We start from the raw sequence: 19,666 nt of genomic DNA, 5'->3' as shown, positions 1-19,666 counted from the left end.
TCTGCTTTGATGAAGTTTGCTGTAATATATATTAAATTTATTAACGTAAACATTTATATTTACACTGTATTTTATATGGTTTTGTATTTTAAATAGAGTATATAATACATTATTTTATATTATTTATCCGAATTGCTCAATTTTATTTTACTTTTCAGACTTGCACGTAGATAGTAATTTAATACAACAGTCGCTCAAGACAGTAATGTGTTCACTATTCGAAGAGGGTCTGAGAAGAAATATAAATACATTTTATTTAAATACATAATCGCAAAACTACATTAGATTTTTATTACAAAGATACTAATTTAGATGTATGATACTTCAAACAGAAGTAGATAATCAAACTAAGCAGATAATTTGGTGGAATGAATGAAAAAAATACATTTAAAAAAATATTAAAACATATTTGACTTAAAAAATTTAAATATCTCTACAATATTAACAAATGTGATCTGCTTACCGACATGAACTTTAAAATGCTACGCTTTAGTAGTTAACTGCATATAAATTATACTTATAAATAGTTATTAATAATTTGAAGAACATAAAATTCTGTAAAAATTCATAATTTTTTGTAAGATTTATAATTAGTGAAAATTAATATTAATTATAATTAATGTTAATGAAAGAGAAACTTTATGGTGGGAAACGATCAATTTTCGCAACAATTGATGCAATAGTTCACTACTACAATTTCGAATTGTTATTTTAATGTTGATTCTACCCATATAATTTATTTTTAAGAAAGCATTCTATAAATGATTCAACTTTAGTATTAACTACAAAATTAAATTTGTTAAATTTATTATATCTTTACAATGGTATTACCATTTTTCATACCATGTCAGTAATTATACCATCAAGATCAAGGACTCTTAAGAGTAAATAAATAGTAATTAAAATTTTTTTTTTTTTAATTTTAGACAATAAACTTTTAAGAGTGAATTAAAACAAAACATTGAAATGGTCTGTAAAAAAAAACCTAATTTTATTTTAATTATTTTTCTCTTTCAATGACATGCAAAGTATATGGTATTATTTTTTCAGACATCAGTATAAAAAAAAATCAATTTAGAAGTAGGCTATGGAATATACAACCTATTATTATATTATTCAGTATCCGAGAAAATGCACGTGTTTCTTTGTTTAAACATATAATAAAAGAAAAATTAATTATTGAAACGTATAATGGGATGTAGAACGTTTTAGAAAAATATCAGGGAAATATTTATTAATATTTTCAAATCTTGCAGGAACAGTTAAAAATTAATTTAAAGGGAGAAACTTTTCAACTTTTAATTCAAATTAATATTGCGTCTTTTATTAACAGTTAAAAACGAACGGAATGTAAGGATGTTGTAACGCGGTGCAATACCACGTCTATGAATTATAATATCCGTTTAACCGATATTTTGCTGAAGTTTGAACCCATTGGACAAGAAACAGACGGATAGAGTACTGAATCAGTTCATCTACCTGTGATATTTTCCCTTTCGGTCCAAAATAATCAAAATTCCATTAAACGGAAAATCTTTCCTTATGAAGTGGATTTGGAATGCGGTACGATCTTTGGGATCTAGCACTTTTTATTTTTTTGTAGTGGAAAACGTAAAAAGAATAATTTTTGCAGAAAGACATCATCTATTTTGGTAGAAAACAGGCTGAATTTTGCGTTAGATATCATTACCTAATATTCATAAATAATTTATGAACTTGTGATAAAAATTATAATAAATAAGTTATTAACTAGACGATTCAATCAGCTGTTAACTGGATTGCACTATTCATGGTGGTTGTGACCCTACTGGACAGTAGCGAGAATATTAGACGGCTGAAACGACTCGATGTGTTGGAACTGGAAGATAATGCGTGATATTTATAGTGGGACTTCTTCCTTCAAGTGTTATTGTGCTTTATTTTGTTTATGAGTTAGTCGATTATATTTAGTTTTGTTATTTCTTTATTCTATTTCTTTTAACTATTTTTTGTTATATTATTAACATTTCTGTTTCTAGTTTAATCACTATATGTTGCTTTTCATATATAATGTATACATACTACTTATTTACATTACTTTGAGGAGTTTCAATGGAAATATCTCTTCATGTCATTATTTTGTGATCTAATTTACGTATGGATTTATGGAACTACTATAAATAAATTTTGATGTAAAAAAAAAATTAACTACACTTCAATTTAGCAATTATTCTGTTGAGTAACAAGTGTCTAAGCTGACTCAAAATATTATATGTAAAAATATGTAATTATTTATATTGAAAATATATTAAAAAAGAGAATTAATCATAACCGTGTAATAAAAATTAAGTCAAGGAATAGGCAGTTTAGATCAGAAATATAAAAAATTATCTTTTAATAATTCTTCAACCCCTAGAGCGTAAAGGTGGCCAGAACAGTTTTATGATTCTATAGTACATAAAATCGAAATGAAAATAACCTCAAAATATAAAATGGTCATGTAATAGATTAAAATGTTGATCCGATATAGGATGAAGGCCCTACATCGCCCTGGTCCGATGAAGGGTGAAGGTCCGATATAGGATGAATCGTCCGGTATTGCGTCATTAAATACAATACGAGTTTATCAACGACGATGTTTGTAATGACATTCTCTGTATTCGGGTAGTAAGATTTGATTAAATTTTCATAAAAAGAAATACGAGTAAATAAATGTATTATTTTTATTGCATTTTATCTAAATGATATATATTGAAATTATTTACGATCGAACAGTTTTTGAGTTGCGATTTTTGTATTTCAGTTTTTATTTTAACATCTCAATTATTTCAAAAATATAAAGGAAAATTCAATTATATTTAGTGCAATATCTGAGATAAACAAAGGAAATTCCATTGTTTTGGTGGTTTTATTATTACTAATCATAATCATAACGAAAAATCAATTACAAAAAATGTGTTTTTATGAATATTTTTCATGTTTGAGACATTTTTAAGTAATTTTTTAACAGTCAAGTCTTTATTAAAAAAATATGCAGTACAGTTATCGATAAGATCAATGAATGTTAAGACGATTTAAAAATAAATGAAAGACTAAAACAATATAGAATAATACAATGATATAAACTGAGGCTTAATTTTGTATCATTTTTCAATTTCCTTCTTTCCTTACAAAAACAGTACAAGCATTATTGATGTAAATACGCATATGTTCTTACAAAGAAAATTAAATCAAAAAATTTAAACGCTTTTACACCATAATAAATAATCTGTAGAATTTCTTAGTACGAAAAGAAAGGATGCAAAACGTAGAAGAACTTATGCATTTTTACAAAAAAGACATAAAGTTAATATTTTTTGTCTGTGTTGGGGTGGTAATAATCCCAGTTATTATAAACTGTAACCCCAGTTACGGTTTAAAGATGAAAAATCGTTACGAGTGTTTAGCATGCTCAGTCAGGACCGTTACAAACTACCGAAAAATTTCCATAATAACTAAAGGGCCATTTCTCAAGATTCCATTTATATGTTGGACCATGTAAAATTACGTAATTTTTTCATTCGTTCTGTTAACATTGTTTTTTTTTTTAGAATTACATAGTAATAACTGGTAGCAGATGATTTTATTATAAAATTTTTTTCATAACAGTGGAAAAGTCTTTCAAAAATAAAAAGTTAAATTTCCGCATGTTATACCATTTACCACCAACCTAAATTAGTCTTAGTGTAATTGATGTAAAATGGAAAATTACATTTAAATAATTAGTGCATGTAAAAAATATTGACTACTTTCTATTAGAATGATTTATAAATGTAAAAAAAAGAAAAGAAAAAGTATAACAATAGTGTATTAACCTCGACTTTAATAATAATAATAATAATAATAATAATAGTATTAAAAAATAACTAAAATTGAAAAATAATAATGATTTATAATAAGTTGTATAACATATACATTATTCTCAACAGGATAAAATTATCAATATTATGACATTTAATTAGTTTAACATAGTTTATTTTCTTCCTTGTAAACGCAAAATTGCGTAATTTATTACAATAATAATTATAATGAAATAAAAATAATTAAACCGATTTCGTTATTTATATTAATTATTGATAGATCTTGACAAATATTTTTACAAATTTTTTGTTATATTCCTTATTACTTCAATACGGATAATATATAATATAGAAAAACTAATTTTTAATTATCTGGTAGTTAGACTCCTTCAAACTATAATAACTACATATCAGAAACTTTTCCGTAGTTTCGAGTAATAAATTTATCAAACCGATAAATTCAAGTAGCTATTTTTGTACACAATACAGTAACCCGCCGGCTTGGTCTAGTGGTAAAAATCTTCATCTTAAATCAGTTGATTTCGAAGTCGAAAATTCTCAGGTTCGAATCCTAGTAAAGGTATTTTCTATTATTCGGATTTGAATACTAGATCTGAATACCGGTGTTCTTTTGTGGATGAGTTTCAATTAATCAAACGTCTAGGGTATGGTCAGCTGAATTTATACAAGACTATATGTCACAAACAAGGAGCGCGACTGCCTAGTGGCCCCGAATCCGGAAAGTTGCATGATATATCTGCAGTCTTCCAGGATATTCATAAAAGAATAAATAAATACACAATACAATATTGCGATGTATTACATATATAAAGTTCTTCAGATTAGCTGTAATTTAAATAGAATTTTTAACACTGAATAGATTAAGACGAAAAGATAAAAAAATGTAATTATTACTCTACAGGCTGTTTGGAAAACATTATTAGTTGTTATACAGATTCAACACAGCATTATAAGGTTTTAATAAATAAAAACCTACACGGTTTATGATCTCTTCTTGTACGAGACGGTTCCGTGTGTTTGACGCAAACGTTTATTTGCTAGGGCTGTCGCAATACATTCTTTTTAACGAATAACTTATTTTATCAAAAAATTAAAAACTATCGGCTAATAAATAATTAATAAAAACTGATAAATAGGTATGTAATGAGTAATAAATGAACGGAGAAGTTCTACCATAGAGGGTTAAGTGACTATTTATTATTATTATTTTTTTTTGTTTGGAGACGAAAAACGCCTGTGCGTTATCATCGCCCGGAATTTTCTTTAATAAAAAGGTAAAATAACTCTAACATAATAAAACTTATAAGGTTTAAAATTAATATAAATCATATAATAAAATTTATTAAAACAAAAGTCAAGAAAGTGAAATGAAACTAAAAACTAGTACCGCAGACGGAATCTTTAAAATATAAAAGTTAAAATAATAGAAAAAGGAACTATATAAAACTTACCTAATTCCGATAGGTTGTGCAAAAGGCTCCCTTCTCGGATAATAAAATTAAAGACATAGAACCAAAAAAATCAAAATTGAAACTAAAGGAAAAAAATTATCAAAAACTCTTCTAACATAAAAATATATATGATAATATTAAATTTTTTGCAGTAACCTGGTACTAAGCAAAAACAGAAACATCCGGTTCAAAATTTCGTTATTATTGTACAAGATATATATTTATTATGAAAATAATTTAGTAGAGCCTTTACCTGATTACAGTGGAAATATTCGACAATTAGAAGAGATGATTGGATCAGTAATGAATTGTAAGAGATAAGGAAGAACAAAACTAAAATATTTTTTGTTCTTATGCTCCACAAATGAAGGTGAAAATTATGTTTGGTCCCTAGCGCGTAGCTCGAACATGTGTACAAAGTACTAGAACACAGAAAGTGGGCTAATTATACATAAAAAATGTCTTGTACTAATACAGTGTAAGGTATAAGATTTAAGATTGTATACGAAAGCAGCAAGAAATATTAGCAGAGGTGAAAGAAGGTATCTTTAGAACCGCAGTCAAAGGAATTTAGCCCCTTTACTACTATTTAAAATTGTGTAGTATCTAATTATCAAATACAACATTAAAAAAAAATAAAAATAAAAAGAAACAGTTTAAGATAAAAAGTATAGATGTGAAATTTGTTTCAAAGAAATTTTATATATATATATATATATATATATATATTTTAGCCAGGTTCATGAGCATCCTTGATTCTATTTTTAAAAAATGTAAGGTATATTTATTACATTAAAACAACTTTTCTTTTTCTTTCAAGCTGATGTCCTTCAGTGGATATCAAAATTAACATAATCTTTAAAGGTACAGCATGTCGTAAACGAAGATTACAATTTTTTAATCGGTTAAATAATTGATCCAAATTTTTAATGTTTAAATATTACCTATAAGTTAAATTACCTCTTCAAGAAAATTTATGATGTCATTCAAGAATTATATACACAATTCCTTAAGACTAAACCAACCGATAAACCGAGTTTTTAGAGAACCAAACTTCGTTGGTCGCGTTCAGTAGTATAATATTCTTGTGATAAATAGACCGTTACTTTTTCCTTTTTTTTTTTAAAAGTAACTTTGTTCATGTTTTATAAATCTATTTCTAGTTAAATGATTTATTTTACGATATTTTTATATAATTTTAGAAACATCGTTGAATTGGGATTTTAATAACTCCTTCCATAATTACAGCAAAAATTGCGGGCAGTATTATTGTATTATCTAATCAGTTTACTATAATTATATGAAAACTAACAGACCCGGCAATGCTTCGCTATTACTAGATTTGAGTATACATATAAATTAAACGAACACAATTGAAAGTTTGATAAAACATTAAAAAACTGAATAAAGGATCTTCAAAAAATTTAATTTTTCACTTTATAAAAGTCAGAATATAAATAAATCCAACTGTAAAAACAGCACTACCTATCGGATTTAATTCAAACTACTCTTCTAAACACAGTAGTCGGTTCCAAATACCCCTAAATTTCTTTCTACTGGTCAGATCGAGGATTTAAATAGGTTTAAACCTTCCCCGGACAACGCGTCCCTTTTTGCAAAAACCCACGCGTAAATTTGTCCAGTAGTTTTTTAGTTTATAGTGGACGCACATAATAACATTGCCTTTTATATATATATATATAGAAGAAGAAAGTCTGTTGGTATATTTGTTTCGTAAATATCTCGACACCGGTGTCACCTAGCGGGTACAGTTTTTGCAAACATTTTTCTTTTCACGTAACTAATATACATTCTGAATATGAGCCAAATCGGTCCATTAATACAGTTTTTCTAAAAACTGTATTAATGGACTATCGCAACCCCAGCGCCACCTAACGGATCCATTTATTGCAGAGGTATTTCTTTCCATGTAGCACATTCTGAATATGAGCCAATCGGACAATAAATACAATTTTTCGAAATATCTCGACCCCCAGCGCCACCTAGCGTGTCCAAACTAATTCAGAAATCTTTGCGGGCGTGCGCAGAACTCACCAAAGTTTTATCAGAATCGGATGAATGGTATAACAACGCAAACGGGACAAACAAACATTATTTTTGTACATATATATGATGCCATCAAATGTTAAAAAAATAAATAAATAAATTTTAACCTCATACTACATGTCCTCGTGAAAAGAAGGGGGCAGTATTTAAAAAGGGAGTATTAAAAAAAATCGTAGAAAAATAACTAATTAACTACGTAATAATTATCCATTTCTTATTAACTAGCTCGTATATTCTCGTAACTATTCATTTTTGTAATTATTAACGTTGATTATATTTATAAGACAAAGCGCCGAAAACGACAGTCTACTACAATGAATATAGGCATTTTATTTTATACAATCTCTGAGTAACAAAGCTACTACTTGAAAAATATATACTGGAAAATATTTGGTCCAAAACTGCCGAATTAGGAAAGAATAATAAAATTAAGCATTATAATAAAATAAAATAAAAGTATATATATTAACAGAAGTATATATATTATAAATGCATTCTAAAATCAAAATAAGTTAGTTCTATTTAAGAATTTTTTTAATTTCTATTATTAATAGTAAATTTCACAAAATCTAAGCTAGATATAGAATATGCATAACTTGTGAGACTAAAGGCTGGTTTAAACCTCAATCAATTATCATAAGCTGTTACATAAAATGTACGCAACACTGGTGACGTGATAAAGCAAAAAAAAAAAACAAATTGTGTATAACATTTAATTGACATAATTAACAAAAATAGGTATTGTTACTAAGTAAATATATAAATAATATCGGTAAAAAATTAAATTATAAAAAACGTAAAGTTTGTAAAACAAAATTTAATGATTTAAAAATATTTGTGCATTAAAAAACACGTTCTCTGGTTAAATTAAATACAAAAAAAATTGTGCATATAAATATATATAATGTTTAAATAACGGTCAATGCTATACCAAACATGTAAAAAACGAATATTAAAGTTTATAACATAAAACAAAAACAGGTAAACAAGATTTTAATCAATATTCATGAAGATAATTATATGCAAGTTAATTAAAATAAAATTTAGCTCTTACCAGCTGACCATGAAATTTGTTAAAGATTACAGTAGATAGTATTGCTTAAAAAAAATAAAATATAATAAATTATAAAATCAGTTATCAGCTATAAAATGCAATACTACCACTGATTGAGTAATCCATAAAATAAAAAATAAAAATATAAAAACTTGTTTTCTTTTTTTTTCCAGTAAATTGTTTTGTGACTAGTACTATTCCTCATTTACAGGAAATTCTTTTTTTTTAATTAACAACTTAATCACAGCAAGAAATATTACACTCTAGCGGCAAAATTTTACAGAAAAACGAACTGTTTGTAAACAACAGATCTTAATTGTTATTATACAAAAAATAACTTTATCTTTTTTAGAAAAACGATTTAGGCATCAAAAAGTTTGTTGGAAGTGCCCAAAAATACTGTTTAATACCGTATACTCCCATGTACCCGGCGCACCATTATGTCCAAAATAACGGTGCAAAAATAACCTGCGGGTCGTTTTATGGATTTTTAAGACACTGATGATTTAATCATTAAAACGTTTTTGTATATATATATAAATTAATCAATAGAATTCTAATACAAACTGTTTTGTTTTTACAATGAACCTACATTAAGTGAAATAAAATGATTTAGATAAAACAAGCAACACACCGGGTTGGTGTAGTGGTGAACGCGTCTTACCAAATCAGCTGATTTGGAAGTCGAGAGTTCCAGCGTTTAAGTCCTAGTAAAGTCAGTTATTTTTACACGGATTTGAATACTAAATCGTGGATACTGGTGTTCTTTGGTGTTTGGTGGTTGGGTTTCAATTAACCACACACCTAAGGAATGGTCGAACTGTGACTTCATTTACACTCATACATGTCATCCTCTGAAGTATTATCTGCAAGGTAATTACCGGAGGCTAAACAGGAAAAAGAAAGATAAAACAAGAAACTTGGCTATGAGTAATTACCGATATTAAGAAAAATAAATTTTCATATTAACTCTAATTATCCGAAAATAGAAAAAAAAAACTTCCAACGCATATCTGAACAGCACGTCAGTTTGGTACGCTATTTCTACAGAAATGTCTCAGATAAAAGCCCTGAAAATCGCTGATGAATTCAACACCTTTTAAAGCAAGCCTTAACTAGTTATGATTACTTAAACTAGTCGATTTGTTTGCCGATATAATTTTTCTATTTGATGATGAATCACAATACCACAACGGCTATCAGAAGATACGAAGATCTGACAGAATTGCAAAGGTATGTCATAAATTTACGAAAAAGGAACAATTATTTCCTAGATTGATTTGGGATTGTGGACCGGACACCAATGACTTTCGAAATTCCATCGGAAAGAGTGTAAAGAGTGTTAGGATACTAACTGTAGGTTACGAAAAACAACGTTGCTTAATGATTCTGACAATGCTTTAGACAGGAAAAAATTTACCCTCATTTGTAATTTTTAAAAGAAAAACATCTATCGAAAAGTGAAAAATTTCCACCTATATTATCGTTCGAGCCCAAGAAAAAATATGGGTAAATAATGAATTAGTACTGGACCGAATTAAATGCGTCGTTTGGGAGCATCGACCAGACGCTTTATTACGACAACCTTCCATAAATGTATTAGACAGTTTTAGGGGTTATACGACCAATGATGTAGGGCAACGACTGATTGCTGAAAAATCTGAGTAAGTTAATATTTCTGATACAATGTCATCTATTCTTTAACTTCTAAAGAGCTGTATAAACCGACCGTTTAAAACCAAACACCATAAACACTACTGAAAGAGGACAGCCAACACGTCACACGAGACTACTTCATCTGGTAAAATTACGAAACAGACTTTAATACTGATTTTTGAGTGGATTATTGCGACTTGATTAAAAATACCACGCGATTTGATTAAGAAATCGTTCAAGAAATGTTGTATTTCGAATGGAAGTCCTCTCGATGGAAGTGTGGACGATTATTTATGATTAAGCGATTACGCCCGCAAGCGCCGCCCTCCATGGCGCAAGTGGTGGCGTCTCGGCTTTTTATACGGAGGTCCCGGGTTTGAATCCCAATCAGGCATGGCATTTTCACACGCTAAAAAATTGTCAATCATCTCATCCTCTGAAGTAATACCTAACGATGGTCCCGGAGGTTAAAAAAAAAGGAAAAAGTAATTACGAAGGTAATTGCAATTTTACGGATGACGGAAATTAGAGCACTCATGACAGTAATTAAAGTAAATATTTACTATAATTTCTATGATTTTACTTAAATATTTACAATATCTTTCACCCGGAGGTCCCAGGTTCGAATCCCGGTCAGGCATGGCGTTTTTCATTTGCTTCCAAAATTACATTTTATATTTCTACGAACAAGGTTCGAGTTTCTGTAGTAAATTTCATCAAAACAAAGAATATACATATATATATATACACTAGTTTATTGACGTTATGCAAATAACGAATACTGTTATTCGTTAAACGTCTATGATGATTTCGTTAATAAAAGGCAAAAAAAATATTTTTTTACTTTTTTCAATTTCTCCAAATCTGGTTGAGCGTCTTAGGGTGTATTGATCCTTTTGTTTCTCTTTGTTATATTACTCATTATTCAATTACCTTACATTTCGTACATAATTTGTAATATAAAATTTATGCGGTGAAAGATTTTAAAGCTTTTGTACGGGAATTGATTAACCAAATTGAATTACGGAGTTCTCCCCTCTTTAAATCGTACATAATTTATATAGTTTTTGGGACAACAGGTTTTTGTAAAAGAGTACCATGGAAGATTTAGACGATTTTATTATCAACTAGCAATAGAATATATTTTTTTTAACGAACATATTAACTTTGTCCCTAGGCTACCATGAACATTATGCCCGAAAAATATTAAATTTCTTTAACATTTTATTAATATTATTTCTCTTATGGTACGCATTTGTCCGATAACAATTTGGTAATAACTAACAGAATTTATTGAGTTGTTGGCCTGTAGAACTATTCCAACAACTCTAAAGGTAAGAGAAAACCAGTAAAGCGAACAGAAAAATTGGTTATTTACCTCTTATATGATCTCGTTTTAAATATATTATCGCGTGTTTACGGCTCGATCAGGATATTGAGAGATTGACAATTTAAAATGTTATATAATTACAGTTTATTGGTTTAAAAACATAAAATAATGACAATGGATATAATAATAATAAGCGACAACAATAAAACAATCAATGAAAAATTGTAAATAAAATTGTAAATGTTAGTCATAGCCATTCTATTGCACAACCACAATACTAATCAGAATAATAGACAATAACAATAATAGTAAACGAGAATAATATTATATGTCAATAACCAGAAAAATAATCATAAATGTCATTTATAGTAATAAACAGAGATTACGAACAAAACAGAATTTAAAATAATAGTCAGGATTTATTTACACGTAGATAAATAGAATGGAAAAGCAGAACTCAGTCCCATAGCAATGACCGCTAGTCTTAACACTTTTAACCACTAGTCTTGTATTAATAACAACAGTACAATAGCTTAAGACAAGTATACAGTTCTTTCACTAGCCATTGTGAACAGTAAATACCTTTGCTGTTCACAAATAAAACTACTCTAAAAATTTATGAATGAAATTTTTTAGTACTTATCTCTTTCATATATAGTCTTACTATATGTGAAACTCATCGATAGTATTTCTTGTTTTCATGTTCTTCATCGATAGTATTTCTTGTTTTCATGTTCTTGGAATTACTCGTGGCGTCACCTCAGTTGTGTCGAACTTAACTCAATTGGAAATTCGCTTCTTCATTATTCTCTTTGCAGAATGCTCTCGATGACTGACATCTCGTAGACTCACATCGCAGCCTCTCCTCGTTGAACTGACGTCGTAACGTCTCGCTAGACTGGTTCGCAGAACTCATATTTCGTAGAACTGATCTTCCTGGAGGTATTTATACTCCTATCCTCTTTACCAGCCGGGCGGAACCCAACTCGAAGCGTGAGAACGAACGACCGAGCTCTTTTGTTGTAATGCATTCTTTAACCTGGTTCGGTAACTCTTCTCATGGGACAAACATTTGTTTATTGTGTGTCGGTTGCAGTATTGCAAAGGACGATTTTTAAACGGACTTATTATCTTTACTAAAAGGTTTTCTTTTAGTCCCTTCTGGATTCCTCCCATTATTAAATTTTCTACTATTACCTTCTTAATTGGTAGGAATCCGTTATTCAGGTTCGTTATACCGGTCTTGCTACAATATATTAATTATTTCTAAAGTTTTCAATGTCAGAATATCAAATTTAGAAGCAACTACGGGCCGGTCTCCGTGGCGCGAGTGGTAACGTCTCTGCCTTTCATCCGGAGGGCCCGGGTTTGAGTCCCGGTCAGGCATGGATTTTCACACTCTACAAATCATTCATCTCATCTTTTGAAGCAATATCTAACGGTCCCGGAGGTTAAAAAAAAGCAACTACAGAGGTGAGAAATTAAATCTATTAACTCCGAAATATAAATTAATTACATCATCAAACTATCAATCTCCAATTATTTACTAAATCAAACAATGAAAAAATTAGTACTATACGATTATATAATTAAAATTGTATATAAAAAACTTAATATTTTAAGTTTTATATATTCGCTACAAAAGTGGTTAGGCAAAATCAAAACATAATAAATGTGTCAGTTAATCTTGCCATTAGATTCTTTAAATAGACATAATTTGGTAGAGAGTGAGAGAGAGAAAGAGATACTATTTCACTCCTACACGTAATTAACATTTTGGTGCGATAACTTAAATGAACAAAATTGTCATTTGCGAAGGATCATTATAAGTTATTGACGCTTGGTATGATCGATGTATTCAGCAACTTCAGCAAATAAATAAATAGAAAATACTATATTTTATCGAACATTTGGTGAAATAAGATCATTTAGCTTGGCGTCATCCAAACTTAGAATTATTATTATTATTATTAGTCTGCTTCTTATGGTATATGATTTCTGCGAAATGAACTAGTGAAAAATTTAATAGTTCTCATAAAATGTATTTAATGCATATGGTATTAAAGTTAAAAATTTCGCAGTTAAAGAATGTTGCAAAGAAAAGAACGTTGTTCAGTCAGTTAAGTCTACATTGTGTACGAATATTTACACAATAAATAAAACAAACTGTAAGGAAAATGAAAAAAAAAACGTATGTAGATAAACGAAGCCAATTTATTTTATTGGTTAAATGTATTCTAGTCTTTAACTGATCAGGCTGAACGTAATATCAGCATGCAGTATTAAATTGTTAAGTTTCCAAAAATAGTGTTTTTTATAAACGCTATATGTATATATAGTGTTATATATATATATATATATATATATATATATATATAAAACACTATATATACATTTATCTTTTAATAAATAAAAATAACTATTTAAATAAAAAAGAAAGTTAAAGAGAAGAAAAATATAATATTATATTAATTATTATTATTACACGCGTATTGGGTTACTCCGTTTATGAAAAAATCATAGATTACATTAATTTAGAACAACATTTCTTCGCAAAATTTCGCCAACGAGTATAGAAAATTTAGAAATTATATATAAGTAAGGGAACTAGGGCACAAAAATAAATTACAAATTCTATTTATTATCATTAATAACAATATTTATGACTAATTTAAAATGAAATTATATAATCGTATAAAAAGTATTTATGCAATATAAATTGTTCGATTTAGCATAGCTTGAGATTGATAATTAGATGATGTAATTAATTTTTTTTAGGGTCAGTACTGTAACAAACACTGAAATCAAACGGAAAATAAACAAATTCCCCTTTTGTATTAATATAATAATAAATTGATTCTCCCATTAGTCATATTTCAGCATTTAGATTTTCCATAGCATAGTTAAACCTCTCCAACCCACGCTCTTATCTAAATTAAGGGACTGGTTTAAGTTAAACTGGTTTTCTCAAACCAGTTTTCCAGATCAGTATCTGGAAAACTGGTTTCAGAAAGACCCAGACCCGGCAGTCCGGGTCTGGGTGTGTGTATAAGTAAATGCAATTACTGCTACCGGCTTGCCAGGCCTGACGTAACCACAGATATAGTGCAATACCGGTAAACACGAAATCTAGAACATATTCAGGTTGAACACTCCTAAGTGATTAATTGAAACCCAACCATCAACAAACACCGGTATCTAGTCTAGCATTCAAATCCACAAGGACTCGAACCTTGGAATTCTCGACTTTGAAAATCAGCTAATTTTGTTAAGACAAGTTTAACTACTAGATTAACTCTGTGGATTTAAAGGAGTTGTATGTCTTACTAAATTAATTGTTCGATTCAAATTTTCAACTGAATATAGTTCTAACTGCATTTTACATCATAAAAATTAAAATGTATTGCTAATAGATGTAATATTACAATCTAATTAAAGATTGTAATATTTATATAATAGAGATATTTTAATCTCATATCAACTGAAGTAAGGTCACATTCACAAATGATCCATCATTCATAATGTTTTGCTCTATGTCAGCCAGATAACAGTCAAAACGACATCTTTTTATGATTTAATTACCAACTACTCAATTACGAATATACGATGTATAATTTTATTTTTTTAATTTGTTCGCTGTAATCAGTTCAACTAGTGAATGATAAATAAGCAACCTCCTCCTTAGCTCAATGAGATGAGAATAAGTAAATGCGGTATAGTCTTTTACAGACCATTACTGAGACTGTGGTTAATTGAACCCCTACCACCAAATTACACCAGTATCAATATCAAGTATTTTTTTTTTTTTTTTTTTTTTTTTTTTTTTTTAGCCTCTATAACCACCGTAAGATATTACTTCAGAGGATGATATCTATTAATATATATAAATGAAGTGTAGTTTCGTACAGTCTCAGGTCGACCATTTCTCGAGATGTGTGGTTAATTGAAACCCAACCACCGAAGAACAAGGGTGTTCACGATCTAGTAGTCAAACCCGTATAAAAGTATCCTGTACTAGTACTTGAACCTTAGAACTCTCGCCTTCAAAATCAGCTGATTTGCGATAACGAGTTCACCACTAGACCAACCCGGTGGGTTACTGCCAAGTATTCAAATCCATTTAAATGGAACTAATCTTTACTAGGATTTGAACCTCAACTGATTTCAAATTCAAGAATTCTAAGGTTCAAATCCTAGTAGAGGCAGTTAATTTTATACGCGTTTGAATACTACTAGATCGTGAATATCGGTATTCTTTGGTGGTTGGATTTCAATTAACCAAAAATCTCAGGAAATGGTCGACCTGAGAGACTGTACAAGACTAAACTTCATTTATATTCACACATATCATCCTCTGAAGTAATATCTTACGGTGGTTCCGGAGGCTAAACAGAAAAAAAACGATTTGAATCTTAGAACCTTCAACTTTGAAAACCAGCTGTTAAACAACTGATTTGCGACTACAAGTTAACCCCTAAATTAGCCATGATATATAATGAATGGGAAAAAAATCTATTACACCTGATCTGTATTATGATCACAGTTGTAAACCGATCTAATCGATGAAATTGAGGTAAATTTTAAATATAATTAAACAGTTATTCTCAGAATGTTAGCTAATAAACGTATTTTATTTTTTTAAATATGATACCCAAAAATTAATTTGACAAAAACTGTAATAACAATAATCCGACTGTACTTATACTGCAATATAAATGTTTGTGAAACGTTCTCAAACGTAGAAAATACAATCGTACATAATAAGATTAAAATTCTCACGTAAAACAATTAAAATTAGGATAAAAGAAATAATAAATGAAGATATTACAGAAAAAGAAGAATGGCGACAAAACTTAATATAAAATTAAACTTTATTGTGCGAAAAATTCATTAATATTTTTAAATTATAATAATTACCTAATGATTAAATAATTAATAACTCAGAATATAAATATAACTCAAATATATTAGTTACTTTGAAAATAAAGTCTTTTTTTCTTAATCTTTTACACCTATAATACTGAACATAGGGAATGGGCTTAAAAAATATTTAAAGATATTAACAAAAAATTAAAAAAAGTCTTTTAAAAGATTAAAAAAACTCTGTCGCAAGAAGTGAGTCGAAGGGAACATTTCCGGTTTTAATTATGATAGAAAGGATGTTGCACTGCTATAATGATTTTTGGAAATAACAGCTTTCGGTGTTTTTTGTATATCATGTTATGTTAGTATCGTGTGTTCTTTAATAATATTGCGAGTTACTATTCCAATAAATAATACATTATACTTGTACATTTGTTTTCATTTCATCCTCTTTTTCACATAGTTGTTGAGTTTTGACTGCATCAATTGCTTAGTACTGTTATTTACCAACAACCCACTTTTATACTGTTCCCCATAATTTGTGTGGTTTTAGAGCTGTAATCACAAAAAAAAGTTTCAAACTGACCCAAAACAGATCGAAAGCGATTACAAATTTTAAACTGATTTTTTGAACACTAGCCTCTTTTCTTCATACCAGATCATATTTTGGATTTTGCGAAATTAGCTTGAACCTGCCAGTGCTCGCAAGAGTTTGATTTGGGCTACAAACGTGATGTTTTGGGACAATTGGGAAACCATCTCGTACTTGGTAGTGCTCGCAAAAATCTAATTTTGGTTTTTTAACATGTCACCCTTCAAGTTACAACATGAAAAATTGAAAAATCTTGAAAACGTACCCGTTTTTTGTCTCTAAATCCAGTTTTTGTGAACTGATTCGCTTGAAAATCATTAACCCTGTTGATTTTCTACTAGGTTTACGTCATCCTATCAAGACCTATGATCAAAATTGCGCCCAGTAGAACAAAAAAAAGCTGAAAATGCACCTCCAAACCATCGTTTTTTGGCTTTAAGTTTTGTTCCTGTGAATCGATTTGCTTGAAAATCATAGGGCTCTATTCACAATAAATTTAAATAGCCTCACCAAATTTCGTAAAAATCGGTTAAGATTTGCATTCGGTAGATCGGACAACAAAATGTTACACATATTTACATACATATGTAAATAAACATTGCAGAATTGTGTTCAGAAAACTCTAAAACTTAAAGAAAGTTTGATTCCCCCTCCTCAAAAACACACCCTTAGAAAATCTGACCGGGAGGAGTAGCGACTTCAACAAATTTGTTGGAAATCCGCTAAAAATAACTAAGGATCTAGGATATAATAAATATTGTGAAATTAAAAGATTAACAGAGAATAAGAAGGAATAGATAAAAACTATCAAATGATTTAGAAACATAAAAAAATACCTATATAAATTACTTTTTGGTAAAAATTACGGTGATAATCTACAACTGAACCACTGATAATTAATATATAATTAAAATGAAAAAAAACAATTTTAATTCTTTAAATTTGTACTGGGAAGTAATCGGCGCTAAACTGAAATGAACTACCACTTCGAAATCTTAATTTCGTGCTAATTTCATAGAAATATTAGAGCCAAATTTGAAAAAAATCGATTCGGTCAATCATGAGATGTAAGACCAAAAACAGTGTGGCACATTAAATAAATATGCTTTTTTTGTCTACATGAACTACTTTGGGTCTAAGACGTAAATATTTGCAAAAAATTCGATACCCCATTTTTGACATGATCACCACTTTAATTTAGCTATTCTAGCCAATAAGGACCTACCTATCAGCACGACCTTTACGTGCTGATAGTGTCCTTAGCAAGATCGTTGCCAATACCGCCCTAACCTGCTTATTTGGTGGTTGGGCTATTAACCATACGTCTCAGGAATGGTCAGCCTGAGTTTGTTCAAGACTGCACACGTACCGGAACAGTGACATTAACTGATAAGTCACTAATGACTTTAATTGTTGATGTGCCAATAAATAAAAGTATTAAAAAAAAAGGTGAGATTTAAATTAAGTTGATTTTTATTTGTTCATTCATTTCAATATTTATAATTACTCCATTACAATCCAAAATTTCATAAATTTTATTTCGTACATAATTGATTTACAAAATAAATTCATCTTGATGATTACGCATCTTAACATACCGATCAATAACGCAATCTATATCAATTTGCATGTCGTTATGAATATGCATTAGAGCAGTTGAGGTCAGCATCTCTTAATTAGTTATTAAGAAAAAATATATATTCGCGTCAATTATAGAGTTGCAATTTGCAACCCTGTAACGTTATAGAGTTATTTTGACAATACAGTATTGGTAAACTATTTCAGTTCTTTTCAACTAGGTTTTCAAAATGCAAGGCCTTTGAGCCTTTGGGGGTCCTGGATCCGCCACTGCCATAGGGGTTAATGAACATCGTTAGGTATTGAAAACAACGTTAGGTATTGATAAGTGCCTCTCATATTTCATACCACCATAAAATAAATAAAAACAGCTTAAAAAAGCAAGCACATTATAAAAGAACTTATGAAAACCGTAGTTTATAAAAAAAAGCCATTAAATTAAAATTAAAATATAATTTAACAAAGAACGTACATATGTAATAGACGTAATCAATTTATTTTCTCGATATTCATCGTCCCTATTAAAAAACTTGTATTAAGATAAATGCAACAGCAAATCTATTAACAATAAAATACTAATGCTGTAAGTTTATTACTAAAATTAATTTCAGGGACGGAATTTAAGGTCATTATCATGACAAATGAATTTTAACGTTAATCACCTTTTTAAAAATAATGATAATAACAGTGAGGTTAGTAATCACAAAACACAAATTAGGGATAGTCTATATATTAAATAGATTTCTAAGAAACATCCTCCTTAGGAAAGAAATAAACAGAAAAATTAAATACGTCACTAATATGATTCTACACGGACTAATCTATGTAAGGAAACTGAAGAGGAAAATATATCTTTTAAATATCATGATATTTAAAATTTTTAATAATAGTCTTCCTTTTGCATGCTTGACGTAAATATAGCAAAAATAATTATAATGCATGATATGAACATATTTTAACAATATTTTTAAACGATTTTCATCAGTAAAAAGCGGATGTTCTATTACTTTTTATTTGTATTATCTTTAAATAAAAATTATAAATATTTTTATTTAAAAAAAAATTGTGTACTTGTTAACTTCACTCTAATATAAGCCGGTGAAAAACGGGTTGGGGGAAATTTAATTTAACAGCCTAATACCTTTTCTTATCCTCTTAATCTTTTTTTCATAATCAGCAACTAATTTGGATATTTTTTGGTAAATGATTTTCCAGTAGCGGACCACTTTTAAAGTA

General features: G+C 28.9%; 1 protein-coding gene across 2 annotated transcripts in view; it reads right to left on the bottom strand.

Moving 5' to 3' along the window:
- Window positions 1-19,666, bottom strand: part of LOC142325991 (ATP-binding cassette sub-family G member 1-like) — a 192,697-nt gene that overhangs the window by 115,247 nt on the left and 57,784 nt on the right. Inside the window, exon 1 of one of the 2 annotated variants that reach the window (XM_075368030.1) lies at window positions 12,037-12,114. The exons of the other annotated variant lie outside the window; for it this stretch is intronic. Coding sequence (XP_075224145.1) covers window positions 12,037-12,049 — 13 coding nt within the window. The 5' untranslated portion in view covers window positions 12,050-12,114. Of the gene's footprint in view, window positions 1-12,036; window positions 12,115-19,666 lie in introns of those variants that run through there. 2 annotated transcript variants of the gene reach the window in all.

This window comes from Lycorma delicatula, chromosome 6 (genome assembly GCF_047948215.1).
Source record: "Lycorma delicatula isolate Av1 chromosome 6, ASM4794821v1, whole genome shotgun sequence".
Lineage (NCBI taxonomy): Eukaryota > Metazoa > Arthropoda > Insecta > Hemiptera > Fulgoridae > Lycorma > Lycorma delicatula.
The sequence above is the reverse complement of the archived record's forward strand: the minus strand, read 5'-3'. Positions and strand labels throughout refer to the sequence as shown.